The sequence below is a fragment of the Thermobia domestica genome, chromosome 7 (assembly GCF_964235325.1).
Source record: "Thermobia domestica chromosome 7, izTheDome1.hap1.1, whole genome shotgun sequence".
Taxonomy (NCBI): Eukaryota; Metazoa; Arthropoda; class Insecta; order Zygentoma; family Lepismatidae; genus Thermobia; species Thermobia domestica.
This window is the reverse complement of record NC_137460.1, coordinates 50,175,260-50,190,245: the sequence shown is the minus strand read 5'-3', so window position 1 is coordinate 50,190,245 and position 14,986 is coordinate 50,175,260. Positions and strand designations below refer to the sequence as shown.

The following is a 14,986-nucleotide window of genomic DNA, read 5'->3' as shown; positions in this document are numbered from 1 at the left end:
GAAGTTCCTTTTCTAAAAAATTGAAGTCTGTAGATTGAAATTTGTAAGAGAAATCGTGAATTTTCATGAAAGAAAGATAAAAAATACATGGGAGAGATACGAAGACTGTAGTGCCATCTATCGGCAAAACTTGTTTCTTTAAACCAACCTTAAACAAACCGTATCATGTTAATACAGTAGTCAAATATGAGTTTATGCATGTACATGGTTAGGTTTTCAGCAAATTCACTGATTAAGTAAATGTTGACAGCTCTATGATAATACACATACGTAAAACTACGAAATTACTTTCAAATGGACAGTAGCGTCCCTCGAGGGAAGTCATGCCGTTAAAAATTTGAATTTTATCGCTAAAAGCTAAATGAAGAAAGCTTAACTAGTGTATTCATCCGTGTATGCTATATTTCAACATATTTTTGAAGCTGTATAAAGCTTTATTTGCTTAGCTAGCAGCAATAAAATTTAAATTTTTGTCGATGTGGTTACACTCAAACGCCACTACTGCAAATGACTCAGCCATTTTGCACTGTCAGCTAAGTTGTTATGTCCTACCTAGTAATACAATCCCACCAGTAGCATAAACTGATATATTCGTGAATTATTTGTTGGTATTTAAAAATTACTAATAACAGAAGAATGGTTATTATAACTGATAGAAAGGATGAACACAATTCTTATTCTTACCTTATAAGGTCTAGGATTTGATCCTCTGGCATGGTTACTACGTTGTGGCTATCGACGAAGATGAGGTAGTCGCCCGGCCTCATCCCTGCCCTGTCTGCTGGTAGACCCGCTTCCACACGCTCTACCCTGAAAACGAAACAACAATTAATATCCATAATCCCTCACACGCAGAGAATACAAAAGAAAGATGAGAATATGATATCTACAGGGTGGTCCATAATTACCTATATGATGTTTGACTGATTAGTATTTGTAATTCTGGACGAAAAGTTTCAATATGGCAACACTGAGAGTGGGGATAACGGTCACTGGACTCAGAATCATTAGTGTATGCCAGACAGGATAGCGGAAAGGTTGTCTCTGGAACAGCGTGTGGGGTTTGTATTCTGCAACAAACATTTACGCGCAGGCTTTGATCTCCCGATTCAACACCACCTGACTTTTTCTTAAAGCCACATTGTCACGTTAAATGAATCCTGTAGCTGTCATAAACAAACACACACACACACACACACACACACAAAAAAAAAAAAAAAAAAAACTTTCAACCCGATCTTTCTATTTACTCTTTACATGTTACAACTTCTTGAAGGCAAGAAAGGTTTCTCCACACATGCAGCACTGCACTCTAGTGGACAAACAGTGAACCTCCTCATAAAAACGTGTATTTTGGCGCACTTCCCCTCCCTGTCCAAAAGAATCCGTTGTTTCGGAAGCGGTGAAACTGTTTTTTTTTCTTTTATGTCAGCGGGAGGGCGATAGCAGGTAGCAAGCAAGACGTCCCAGAAAGTTGCGCATCGTTCAACTCCTTACAAGATGAAAAAAAAAAAAAGTTTTATGACCATTTCAAGACTATGTGTATACGGTGAAATATGGTAGAGTTTCAAGATTTTTTTTTTTTTTTTTTTAATGACAGCTACAAGTTCTTCTAACGTGACAATGTGGCTTTATGGGATGTTCTAAGTCTTAGGCTATTTGAGAAAGCGTTACCCCCTATAGCGAACGCGGCCAAAGTGGCTATTCAGTAATTTTACTTTCACCAGATGTGTAAATCATACTGTGAGCCAGTCAGGGTTTCCAGGTCTTTTTGCCAGGTCCAGGTGTGTAATAGCAGAGTTCCAATACTCTGCACAAACCATCTTCCAAGCAGCTGTTTCTTGCTACAATCCCTTTGCCTGGCAACACGTCTTTCCTTTTCTTCCTTCCTTTTGAAATCTTTTAAACAGCAGGCGGTCTATTGTTCCGACCCGCACCAAATACGCTCGAGCTGACGTTTTCTCAGCGATTTTATTGCTTACGCGTTTATAATTAGCCATCTACATTTAAATACATGGTCAGCGTATTCCAAGAGTACGCATGAGCAATAAATACGCTTTGCGATCGCCTCAAATAGCCGGATACTAAGGGACAAAGTGTATCAACATTACATACGCAATTTAGTCGAACTACGGGAAACTATCACAGAAGAGTTCCACAAGATACCAGTACGGATCTGTCAAGCTGCTTGTGACAACGTTGCTCTTCATCTCCAGCCATGTATCGATTTGCATGGCGCATTAGTGGACCATTCCATGGAGAAAAGATATTTAAAATTTTCATAAAGAAAGGTATAAGAGTAATGCTTTTATGTTCAAGTTATGTTGCTAGTTTCCTTACACACACTCTTTGTAACATCAAATACATAATTATGGGCTACCCTGTTTATTGGAATTTTCATAAATTATCAACAACAGAATGTCAATATGTTACCAACTCACAATGATTTTTTTTCCATTTTCTTTTTTTAGTCTGCAAAATATTTCAGAGAATATTTAATTTTACTTGTTGCTACATTCATTATTAATGGGAAAATGTATTTGCACGAATATCGTATGCTAAAATTGTTGCCAAGTTCTAAAAATTGTACATGATGTTTCTGTGATCCAAGAGCTATTTACAAAGTTGCTAGCACCAAGTCCCAGGTTCTATTCCTGGTACGGGAACATTGAAGTTTGATTGCACTACGGTGCTTTGGAATCTATCTTAAGTTGTAGGTCCACGACCCAATATAGCAATGGTACTGAAAGAGACATTAAAACCCAAAACCAATCAGCTATCCAATTGGATAATTCGGTGCAAAAACACTATTTCTAAAATGTGACAAGTTTTGGGTTAGTTTATTTTTATTTCCTTTTAATCTAATGTAAGTTTATATTACTTTCAAATAATTTGGGATTTAAACTAATGTAATATAAAATATTCTTAACCAAAAATATTCTTCACGCTTCAGCAGAAATATGTCCACATCGAATCATCTGGACACCATTGAATATAACTGATTTGAATTATTATTTTAAATATTGACGATTTCAGAAACAGCATAGTACAAAGTATTTGGAAACAATGTTTACATAATTCTACTAATTCAGCAATGAGTATGAAAAAAAAATTCAAAATAAAATTATTTCGTGTTTTTCATTACAAGCTAAACATCATAACCATAATTAATTCTATACATTTTATTAGGAACCTACTTGTAAATATTTCACACTAAGATGAAACCATGTTCGAGACAAAATTTCCGAAAATTAATTTTTACTTCTATTACACTGAAGTCGAAAAAATACTTATAAAAAAAGAAGCACAGAGAAATATTGTAGCGTAAATTATTATGTTTAATAAAATGCCTTAAAAGACTCTCAAGACACGCTGTACTTTTAATCTTGAATTATTTCTATCTCAGAGAAAAATCACCCGAAATAAAACTGGCAAGATAATAAACTGTTTTCTGATTTTCATTACGAAATATCATGTGTATAGATGAATTTATCAGTGAACAGTATTTGAGATTTATTCCTTTGTGAAAATTTCCTCTAATAATGGTAATGGAAATACAATACTATATATTCGCTACCATCTTTTCAATCTATTAACTTTAGTATATTCAATAGATTTTTAAGTATTTTTTGTATGTATCCTATTAGTTTTTTTAAATGACTAAAACACAATCATTCACTCTACTCTGAAAGCGAAACAAGTTCCGGGGGGGTTCAATTCCAATGGGAGAGCATGGAACCCGCTGTAGTGGTTCCGTTCTCACTTAAAAACTATATCCCTCGTCCTATAAATATTTTTGCTAATAAAGAATGTAAGTACAAATCAATAGACATGCATGTTCGAATATCAAAAATTTATTTTAGAAATACATAGAATCGTTATTATGTAAATAAATGAACAAATAATTTAGATCTTTTCTTAAGAGACCAATAGTCTAAAGGCGCAATTTTGGACGCCATAATTGTCGAACACTCAAATTAATGCAATATGAGAAAATTATTACTTGTTCGTTGTATAGTATTGTGGTAACAATTATTACTTTATTAAAGAGAATTTGTAGTAATTTTTAAAAACATTTATCACTTCAGTAAATAGGATTTTGAAAACAACTATTACTTCTATATTAAATGTTATTTTTGTAATATTTTGTAAATAACTATTAAGTCTTCATTAAATAGTAATATTGTATTATTTTAAAAACAAATATTACTTTACTAAATTGAATTTTATAGTATTTTTGAAAAGAACTATCATTTCAGTAAATCATATTTTGAAAACAACTATTACTGGTACTTCATAAATAGTATTTGAATGACCTATTACTTCTTTATTAAATGTTTTTTAATATTTTGAAAACAATTATTACTTTACTAAATAGAATTTTACATTAAAAAAAAAAACAATTATCATTTCAGTGAATAGTATTTTGAAAACAACTATCACTTCTTTATTAAACACTATTTTTGTAATATTTTGTAAATGACTATTAATTCTTCATTAAATAGTAATATTGTATTATTTTGAAAATAAATATTACTTTACTAAATGGAATTTTATAGTACGTATTTTTGAAAACAACTATCACTTCAGTAAATCATATTTTGAAAACAACTATTACCGGTACTTCATAAATAGTATTTGAATGACCAATTACTTCTTTATTAAATGTTTTTGTAATATTTTGAAAGCAATTATTACTTTACTAAATAGAATTTTACAAAATTTTTAAAAACAATTATCATTTCAGTGAATAGTATTTTGAAAACAACTATCACTTTTTTATTCAATACTATTTTTGTAATATTTTGTAAATGACTATTACTTCTTCATTAAATAGTAATATTGTATTATTTTGAAAACAAATATTACTTTATTAAATAGAATGTGATAGTATTTTTGAAAACAATTACCACTTCTGTAAATAGTGTCCTATTTTGAAAACAGCTATTACTTCTTTATTACATAGAATTTTATATCATTTTTGAAAACAATTATAACTTTAATAGACAGTATTTGAATGATCCATTACTTCTTTATTAAATAATAATTTTTTTTGTAATTTTTTGAAAACAATTATTATTTCTTTATTAAACAGTATTGTTACAGTTGAAACAACTATTTGAAAACAATTGAAATTTGAAAACAACTATTACTACTTCCTTATATTGGTAAAACAACTATAAATAGAATTTTGAAAACAACTATTATTTGTTTATTAAAACAGTATTTTGAAAAATCTACGTCATTCAATAGCATTTTATGTCATTAAATAGACAAATTTCCAAAATTTTCTACATTGTTGTTATTAGATTTTGCTAAACTAGAGACAATCTACTAGTGTTTGTGAATATTTTTATTAAATCTCATTTTATCATATTGAAAACAACTATTACCGCTTCATTAAGTAACATTTTTACATGATTTGGAAAACAATATTACTTCCTTAAACAATTTTTATAGTATTAAAATAGCCTACTTTCCAAAATTTTCACATTGTTGCAGTTGCGCTATTTAGAAAAAAAGAAGAAGAAAGTGGGAAAAGCGTAGTTAAGACATTTAAAGCTCAAAAAATTTCCAAAGTTTATTTTAGAGAGAAAAGTGGCGAGACTATTTTGGCGTCGACAGCGGTGCTCCACATTTGGAAGTGCGTTGGTATAACAAAAGCGAAATGAAACTGGAATAAAAGAGCGGCGAATAAATTCTTCCGTTCTTTCCATAGCAATGTCACTGTTTATTTTTTTCTTTCTTTGGACACTTGGCATTTGTATCGTCCTATCAGTTGATTGCTTTGGGCGTTGCTTGGCAATAGAATTTGCCGGCTCTGGCTTTCATCCAGATTTATTTTCATGACGTGGTTTCCATCACGTCAGCGTTTCGTCTCAGAAGCGTCACTCTGCAGGATACCGCAACACAAACACATAAACAGGCGTGAATTAGTATGTATAAAAAGAACGAGAACACAATAACAGATTTATACGGTTTCAGTGTCTCTGTTACTGAACAGGCATCACGTCACATGAACCATGAATGAAATAACAAAATAAGCGATGTGTACATGCTGCCTGTCTCCATAACTTTTTTTGTTTCAATTTGTATTTGTATTACCACTGCTTTTACCGTATAATATTATGTTTCTCACAACCTATCCATCATTTGATGTGCTTCTTCCTCTCTCTTTTGATCTATCATATCCGTAGTAAGACGATTTCTGCTTAAATGACACTCTAATCCAGTAGTTCTCAACCTAATGCCTATCTCGACCCCCCATTTATCACATCCTCTTGGCAGCGACCCTCTTATAATTCCTGGTTTTTTATAACCTTATGTGGGATTTTTAATACCTATTGCGGAGATCTTACGATACAGTGTCTTCCCTAAAAGCGAATGGATTGAAACCAAATTTGGTTAGTTCATTCATATTACAAATATCGAATCTGATCCGTCATACTGTTTTAAAATGAAGGCCGTTTGAAAATTTTAAAACTTCGTAACTCCCTTAATTTTGGGTCATATGATTAAACAAAGTGATTTCTAATTTTGGTTTAACCCTTTATTTGACGTTGTTGCTCCTGAGCAACATGAAAGTCCTATATTTTTCCTCACGAGCATATTTATTGTATATCTTCCAATTGGCGGTGATGCCTGCTAGCAACATCTCTTTTGTCGTTTGTTTGTTTGTTGTTGTTTTGCGCCCCGGAAATTCGGAAATTTAGTCGTAAATGTCACTAGAATAGTGACGTGTTTCCAACGTTTGACGCCTTGCGTTTCCGTCTTGTTTGTTTTATTGTGTACAGCACTGAAGAAATAAAAGTTTCGTTTTGCGATTTCACTACAAGCTAGGTGAAGGTTCACTTCATATTTATATAAAATATTATGGCAATATCTAACTTACTAAAGTAGTAATTACGCCTTTAAAAATTGTTGTTGCTTGAGAGCAACAATGCCAAAATATGGTGTATTTCAAGACCGTATCCTTTCATATGGAAATGATATGGGACATGTCTAAAAAGCTGGCACTTTCACAATCGTCCCTCTCCCGGTCTTGGAAGCAATCACCCACATAGTCAGGGATGTAGATAGGGGGCCATGGGGACACGGATCCCACAAAATTTAGCTTGCCCCCCAAATGTCATGAGTTTACTGTATATTTATTTGTAAACTCACTATCTATATAATTACTGGGCCAAGTCGTTTCCATTTGCAAATATGCCCCTCAAAATCAGAACTCTGGCTACGTTACTGCACATAGTGTAAAATTAGTGCATTACTGCAACTACCAGTTTGTTACGATTGCGCAAGCGTTGGTTTTCTCGGTTCGTCCATGGGGTTTGAATCTATTAACGACCATTTTTTTTTTAAACACAAACAAAAGTAGGAGAACTGTTTCAAATAAATTTATGATTAGCAGAACAATACACCATGTACTTCTACTATATACATAATATCACTGGTGTATAAGTGGATAAGCTCAACCCCTTTTATCAAGTAGTACCGGGTTCGATTCCCTGTGGAGGCACAATATTGGTTCGGATCTCACGTTGAACTGAAAGTTCCGTCCTTAGGACGTCATCATTCAATGAAAAACAATAGCAACCCACCAGAGGTTCACCTTGCCCAGTGATCCGTGTGTAATTGTTTCGTATCATCAGAAATATAGCTACAAACGATATACAGTATATGTTCCTGTGCATAAGAAAGTAATTAGTGTGCAGTTGTTAAGGATTATCAGATATATAGCTAGAAATATATAAATACAGTATTCCATATGGTGCGTGTATTTCACATACAGTATATCTTTGTGTAAGTAAGAACGCAATCAGTGTGTAATTGTGTGGTAGCATCAGAAATACGTATATTCACAAACTACATGCCTCTGTGTATGTAAGAATGTAATGATAGTGTGTAGTTGTTTTGGTATTATCATATACGAGTATATAGCAAGAAACAAATAAGTATCTATTAAGTATCTATATCTATCTATCTATTTACGTATATATATATATATATATATATATATATATATATATATATATATATATACAGAGTGCGGCACGTAAAACCGGCCCGTCGTAATATTCTGGTATATTGTGTTTTTGGCAACACTTAAATAATCTACCTTCCTACCAAGAGATGGCGTGTCGAGGTCGGGTCGACTTACGTGACCTGCAGCAGTCACGTGCAGCCGCAGCCAGTGAAACTTGTCGAAACCAGTTGAGAAAAAGGCCTCGTTGTGTTAAGCCGGGTGAGTGTCAGTGTATGATAATGTCATATTCGATACCCGAGTGTGTTGCCATTGTTGAAGGGTTCATTCTCACTGGATCTTTTGTGAAAACAAAGAATTTCCCAAAACAACCGGTATTGGTCGACAGAAAATCCACACGCAATCCACCAGGTACCCTTGCATGATGAGAAGATTGGTGTTTGGTGTGCCATTTCCGCCACACGCGTTATTGGGCCCATATTCTTTGAGACGACAGTGAACAGTGACGTGTACATGGGAATCCTGGAGGAGTTTTATACGCACTTGACCGAAGAGGAGCGTCAGTTATGTTACTTTCAGCAGGACGGTGCAACATGCCACACATCAGCTGCATCATTGCCCCTTGTGCATGAGATGTTTACACCAGAGAGGACAATCAGGAAAGGCTTGTGGCCTCCTCGGTCACCAGACTTGTCCACGTGTGACATTTACTTATGGGGACTGTTAAAGGGAAGAGTATACGAAACAAATCCACACACAATTGAAGAACTCAAGACCAGGATCCAGGATGTCACCAATAGCATTACAACACAAGAACTGACAAGGGTATATATGAATCTCCTCAATCGTGCTCACATGTGTGTTGAAGTGGGCGGAGGACACTTTCAGCACCTGCTGTGAAGGCTGCTGTGAAGGTGAGTAGTCATATTCAATACATTACATTTCATTTTATGTGTTCACTTTACGTGCCGCACCCTGTATATATATTGTTGCCTGTGGGAAACGTATAATATTTCCTTTATTGTAAACAACAAATTCATTTTCACCCTAAATTTTGAATTTAGTACCTAAAATATGCAAATCACCCAAATTTGAAATTTTTAACACAACCCGTTCATGCTTTGCCAATTAAAACGTTAAAAAACTTGGACAGTTGTTTAAAAAAAAAAGTTATTGACTATTTTAAATGACTTGATACTGTGCGTCACGAAGATTGAACCGGACATTGTCGCACTAGTGAAATCACACCATGCTCAGGCATCTCATTAGCTTTCAATTTTAAATGTATTTCAATATGCAGGTTTTATTGCATTTGTATTTTTCTGGTATTTCAATATGCAGTTCTCATTAGTTTCATATCGTACCTCTTTTATTTAAATTGATTTTTGAACAACTCTGCACCTGTTGAAAATGTTTAGTAGATCTTTTTTGTTGTTCTTAACAGTGTGTATAAAAATAAAAATATGTCTATCAGAACAAAATTCAATTTTTTTAAAAAAAATATTTTCCGGTATTAGGTTCTATTTTACATTTAGCTTTTCCGCTCGTCTTCGCGACCCCCAGGTTGAGTAACCCTGCTCTAATAAGTTTTTTTCCTTTTTTACTATCTCTTGAATGAAGAATAACGCCAAGAAAGGGCCTTGAGGAAGCATGGCCTATGATGACAAACTTATAATTTGATTGTATAATTTAAGAATGTTACAATAATATTACATTGGACAGTATCTAAATTAAGATGAGTGTGAAGACTTGACTATCACCAATAGGTGGCAGCACATTTTCTCTATCTTTCCAAGTATTTTATAAGGAGTGACAATGTTCAAAATAATTCAATCAAATTCAAGAGATCAATATTTAAAATTTGTCCTAATACAAATTGATTCATTAATCAGAGAATATGATTATGTTTAGATTTTAACATATTTTGTTTCTTCTCTTTGTTGAAATAGTTTCATTGATGGGAGCCTATTTCTCAATTGTAACAATAAGTGCACACTACAAGAAATAAATAAAATTACTAAAATGTTCATGACTTTTCTCTAATTATTAATAGTTTAATTCATTTTAGGGAAACATTTGAACACTGATCTCTTGAATTTGAATTATTCTGAATATTATCGCTCCATACAAAATACCAAGGATGTTATAAAATAGAGGATCTGCTCATACAACAAAATCGTGAAGCCGTACGTCACAGCTTCGCCACACCTACTCTGCCCACTCCGCGCCACTAAGATCGCAATGTTTCGAGCCAACAATCATGGTGGAAGCGAGAGTAGCCAATCAGACGTGCTGGTTCCGACGATGCTCGGTTGTTTTTTGGTTTCACTGAGTTCACAGGATGAAGATATGTATGGGCAGATCCTCTATTTTATAACATCCTTGCAAAATACACTAAAAAAATAAGAAAAAATTGCTGCCATCTATTGGCAAAAGTCAAGCCTTTACGTAATGCTCACATCATATCCAATTGGACTTATAACGTTATATGCATTATCTAATACAGGCACACATCAAGAAATTTTTGTTGGGAATGCCCAAAGATTTACAGAGCGGGTCAAATATTGCACGATACGACACCTATACAGTGTTCATAGTTTGAGGGAAATTTCCCTAATCTAGGGAAACTTCATGGGTAAATTTAGTAAAAAGGGAATTTTTCGAAAAAACGCGAGAAATCTAGGGAAATTCTCGTGCTGACAGATTGACCAATATAGATACTTAAATTTTTCTATAATATAAAGCAAAACAATAGCAATAGTTTGTGTATGTTTCGTGTGTATGTGTGTTTTCAAAGTATTATAATTTGCGCCAATTATGCAAATTATTGCTGGCTTAATGTATTTGTATATTTTTTGTTGAAAAAAGTGAAGGAAAAAGTAAAAAGATACAAGCAAAAAGGTAATAAATAAATAAATAAATCAAATGTGGTTGGCATTTCTTTTAATACAGCTAAATTAATCTTATCACACAACTTCTGTCATAGGAATTGAACTCTCAACAAATTAGGGAAAATTTGATACGAAAAGGGAAAATTTTATCAGTCGAGGGAAATTTTCTTAAGACGAACACTGCACCTATGTAGTATTGAACAAGTGTTATTTTGCACCCCAAAAGAAAATCTTTGAGTTTTACGTCCCACGGTTATACCGGTTAGGCTAAAGGAGACGGTGATGATGAGTAATGAAGAAAGTGGGAGGAAACGGGAAAACCCCGAGGAAACCCACGCACACGGTGTTTGTCCACCTGCACCCCAAAAGATGATAACTAATTGTTAAGTACTGCCATCTGTATTCTCAGAAAAACGATAGCACTAGATTATTTTTATAAAGGAATAAAGAGTATCAAATCTTTAGGCATAATTTCTCACAAAGCATAGTTTTATTAAGAGAGTGTACACATGTATATCGAGTAACGAAGTTTAGGGAGAACCCAGACCCGGTGCACACCCAAGCGGGTGCGTCCCTGATACAATTTTAAGTCATTCGATTATTAATACAATTACTTATCGTTTTATTTATTTTAAATGAAATAAAGCGTTCACAAATTAGATAATTAACCTGCTTTCTTATAATTTTCATTTGAATTCATTTCTTGTATGTAACAAAGTTATCATACGTCCCGTTTTGAGAGAGACAATCTTGGTTTCAAGGCTTTTTGTTCTGGTGTCCCGTCGGTTTACATTTTGTCCCGGTTTTCAGTCATGAAAAATTTTCATCTTGTTTTGTGTATTTTACTTGCATTCCAATATTCTAAATATTATTTATGGCATTACACATTGTTACATTAACAGCTAGATATGTTATTCTGGTACTGTATCCACCGTGTCACGGCATACAGTTTACTTGCCTGTATATTTGGATCTGAGATACGTATTACTTTTCTAATCATCGTAATGTATTACATCCAACAGGAATTAAATGAAAATGACTCTTTTTGCAACTTTATTTTTACCGCTAAAAGGAGAGAAATAAACCTCTTACTAAAGTGTCTCGGTTCGGAAGACTTGCCTCAAGTCAAACTATTAAAATTTGAAAGATTTATCTCCCAGGAAAGTGTCCCGGTTTGGGCAATTTCTCTCCAACCAGTGTCCCGGTTTGGAATATCAGAAATATGGTAGCCCTTGAATATAATTAACTGAATGCTCTCCACTGCTCGGGAAGAAAAAGAAACCTAATCTATATTTCATACATCATTTCCTTTCTATGACAACTTAATGAAAGATGCTAAGTGCATTTTGGTATATTGTTGCACGAACGGGCAAATACGGTAACTGTAGAATCAGATGTCTAACTATAATTGTAATAGAATATAGACTAATATAAGGTGCGGTATAATATATATGTACATTTAAAGAATAAGTTTAAGAAATGGACAGTCTATTGTCAATATGCTTGCTTCAAAATTAGAAGTTATAGCCTACCATTGCTACAGTTAGGACAACGATTCCACATCCAATGCTAGGAGGACAGTTTCTATCTTGTAATATAGGTATTGACAAGTGCCTGGGTGAGATATAAGTGTACTATTTTTGCAGCCTTTGACAAATGAACCCTCATCACATGAGCAACAAAACAATTCTTTCACTTTTTATTGTCGCACTTACCTTGGTGGATGAGTCCACGCAACAGAGAAACCAAATCCTTCCCGCTGCTTGGTAAGCCTTCTAGTTGTTGTGAAAGGTGTTCTTCCAGGGCCATTTGTTTCCGCCTCCAGCTCGAGATGGCGCAAGAAGCTACTATCTTCGCTTCCTGAGGTTAAAAGAAAGAAAAATCACGGTTAATTGGTTGGCAAAATTACTACAAAATAAGTACTACTGTTGTAGAAAGGGATGCCCGGGCGATGATATGTAGGAAATTAACTTTGTAAGGCAGACCATAATAGTAGTCGAAGTTTTTACATCGTTAAAAACTAGGCTGGTTATAGGGCTTCCAGCTTCCATCTTATCTCTTACTATTTGACCTTGAGAAAATCTTCGGTTATGTATGACATAGTGGGTTAATCTATAAACTTCGTTCCTTACAATTACCAACATGCTATAGTCACTTTTTCTATCACTTTCTCCCGAATAGAATAGCTTCTATCTATATTATTGGTAGACTATCCTACATGATTTTTCAATTCGAAGGAATTCCCCACAGTTCACGAAGGAGTGCACGATTTTATAATTTACAAGTAAACACCAGCTATACTATACGGCGTCTAACTCGCATCGTACGTCAATACAAGAATTTAATAATCACCTACAATGTGTAATAGATTTATTCTCCACCTGCTGTAGTCGTTGGAAACTAAATATTACTAGTTCTAAACCAGTTCTAAGTAGTCATCCAACCACCGAAGCCTCGAAGTCAGGTACAACGAAAATCCATCATTATTCAATATAAAACTCTACGGATTGCATACAGATTCGTCAAAGCTCTAATGTAAAAATCGAGGAATTACCGCATATTCGATTCGAAAGTTAGGGTCTAACTGGAAAGAACATCACACAGAGAAAACTCCGTTCTCCGGACAGCGGTATATTGTACAAATATACGATGTCCTCTTGCTTACTATAGAAATCAGTACGAAGCATACGTTATCCGTATGCTACATAGGCACTGCCCTTAGATGTTACATCATGCCGTTGCAGGATGTCTGACATCTAACAGTTTTCCGTATATCACATACATATACTTATGTTACCTTCGTCGGCTATATGTTATATACGTCCATTTTTATGTGAGATCCTGACCGCCTACATTGTTTCATACAGAAAGTACGTATATAGATGGAACACTTATACAGAAAGTATTATAAAACATGCGTTTTCAGTTATACGTCTGTTGTACGCCGCTAAGTCCAAAAACTACAGGAATTACGCATGTAACCTATCTTTTTAAGTACGTCACCTACATTTTTTTCTCAGTGCACGTCGTCGGTATTAAAGAAGATGAAAATAACATGCTAGATTTTAAAAATGGTTTGGTTGAAATTAATTGTTGATTAAAATTATATTTATCAAAACTTACAAGGACTTTCGTTTGCCCATGGCTGACACATGACCATACAACTTGGGCTAATAGTGGTGTTGAATTTTACAACACTGTAAACTTCACAATGTCATGCTCTATTCCCAGAGTTGTATATTGGTTAAAACTCACTAGCCCATCCTGTTCATTATATACACTCGCATATATTTTCCACTTATTAGCCTATACACTATATTTAGTGCCGGATATACGTATAAGCTAAACAAACTATAGCTTAGGGCCCCATTCTCTTGGGGTCCAAATCTACATACAACAGTGGCTTTTATGATGTGAATAATGGGGCCCCTCCTACTAGCCTACTTCTTAAAATGTCAGTTGACAAAGGACAGCTGGACATATAAAAGGCCCGGTTATCTTCCATAGCTTAGGGCCTCATGAAACCTAAATCCAGCTCCAACACTATTGAATCATTACAAGCTAGATGTCGACAAAAAATAGCCAGAGAAATGTCTCACTTTCGTTTTACAATGACCATGGACGCCGCAATCCAAAAAATCAAATATCACGGTAATAATTTGCAATATGTTTTATTCTTCCATCATCTCAATTAAAGTTTTACGTCTCCACCTGGAGACCTAAATCCTAGTCACCCACATCACTAAGTTTTGTTATTATTAATAATTATTTTGTAAGGCCTTTTATATATTTAAAGTGAATTAAAATAATATTTAGTGATAATGATGAAAGATGGTGTATACATGTTTCAGCATCTCATTACACAATTTTCTGTTCTATCATATGAGAGGCCTTTATTCTCCAAATTTTTCATCAATGTGCACCATAGAAGATTAGATTAATTTGGATTTTCTCGTAATTATTTATAATATTAGGTTGCCCAACACTAAAAGATCATTTATTCTAGGTAACAATACATTATATTATGTGGAAATCATCTTCATGACCCATTCAAAGCACAAATATGTATATTTAATTTTCATATTTTTATTAAATATATCGATATATATGTAAA

At 33.9% G+C, this 14,986-nt stretch overlaps 1 protein-coding gene across 5 annotated transcripts in view; it reads right to left on the bottom strand.

Moving 5' to 3' along the window:
• The window catches only part of LOC145690075 (uncharacterized), a 307,925-nt gene that overhangs the window by 126,929 nt on the left and 166,010 nt on the right, over positions 1 to 14,986 (bottom strand). For all 5 annotated transcript variants that reach the window (XM_081764598.1, XM_081764599.1, XM_081764600.1 and 2 more), the window contains 2 exons: positions 12,588 to 12,732; positions 685 to 810 (listed from right to left, as the gene is read on the bottom strand). In XM_081764598.1, the coding sequence (XP_081620724.1) occupies positions 685 to 810; positions 12,588 to 12,732 (271 nt within the window). The remainder of the gene's footprint in view (positions 1 to 684; positions 811 to 12,587; positions 12,733 to 14,986) is intronic.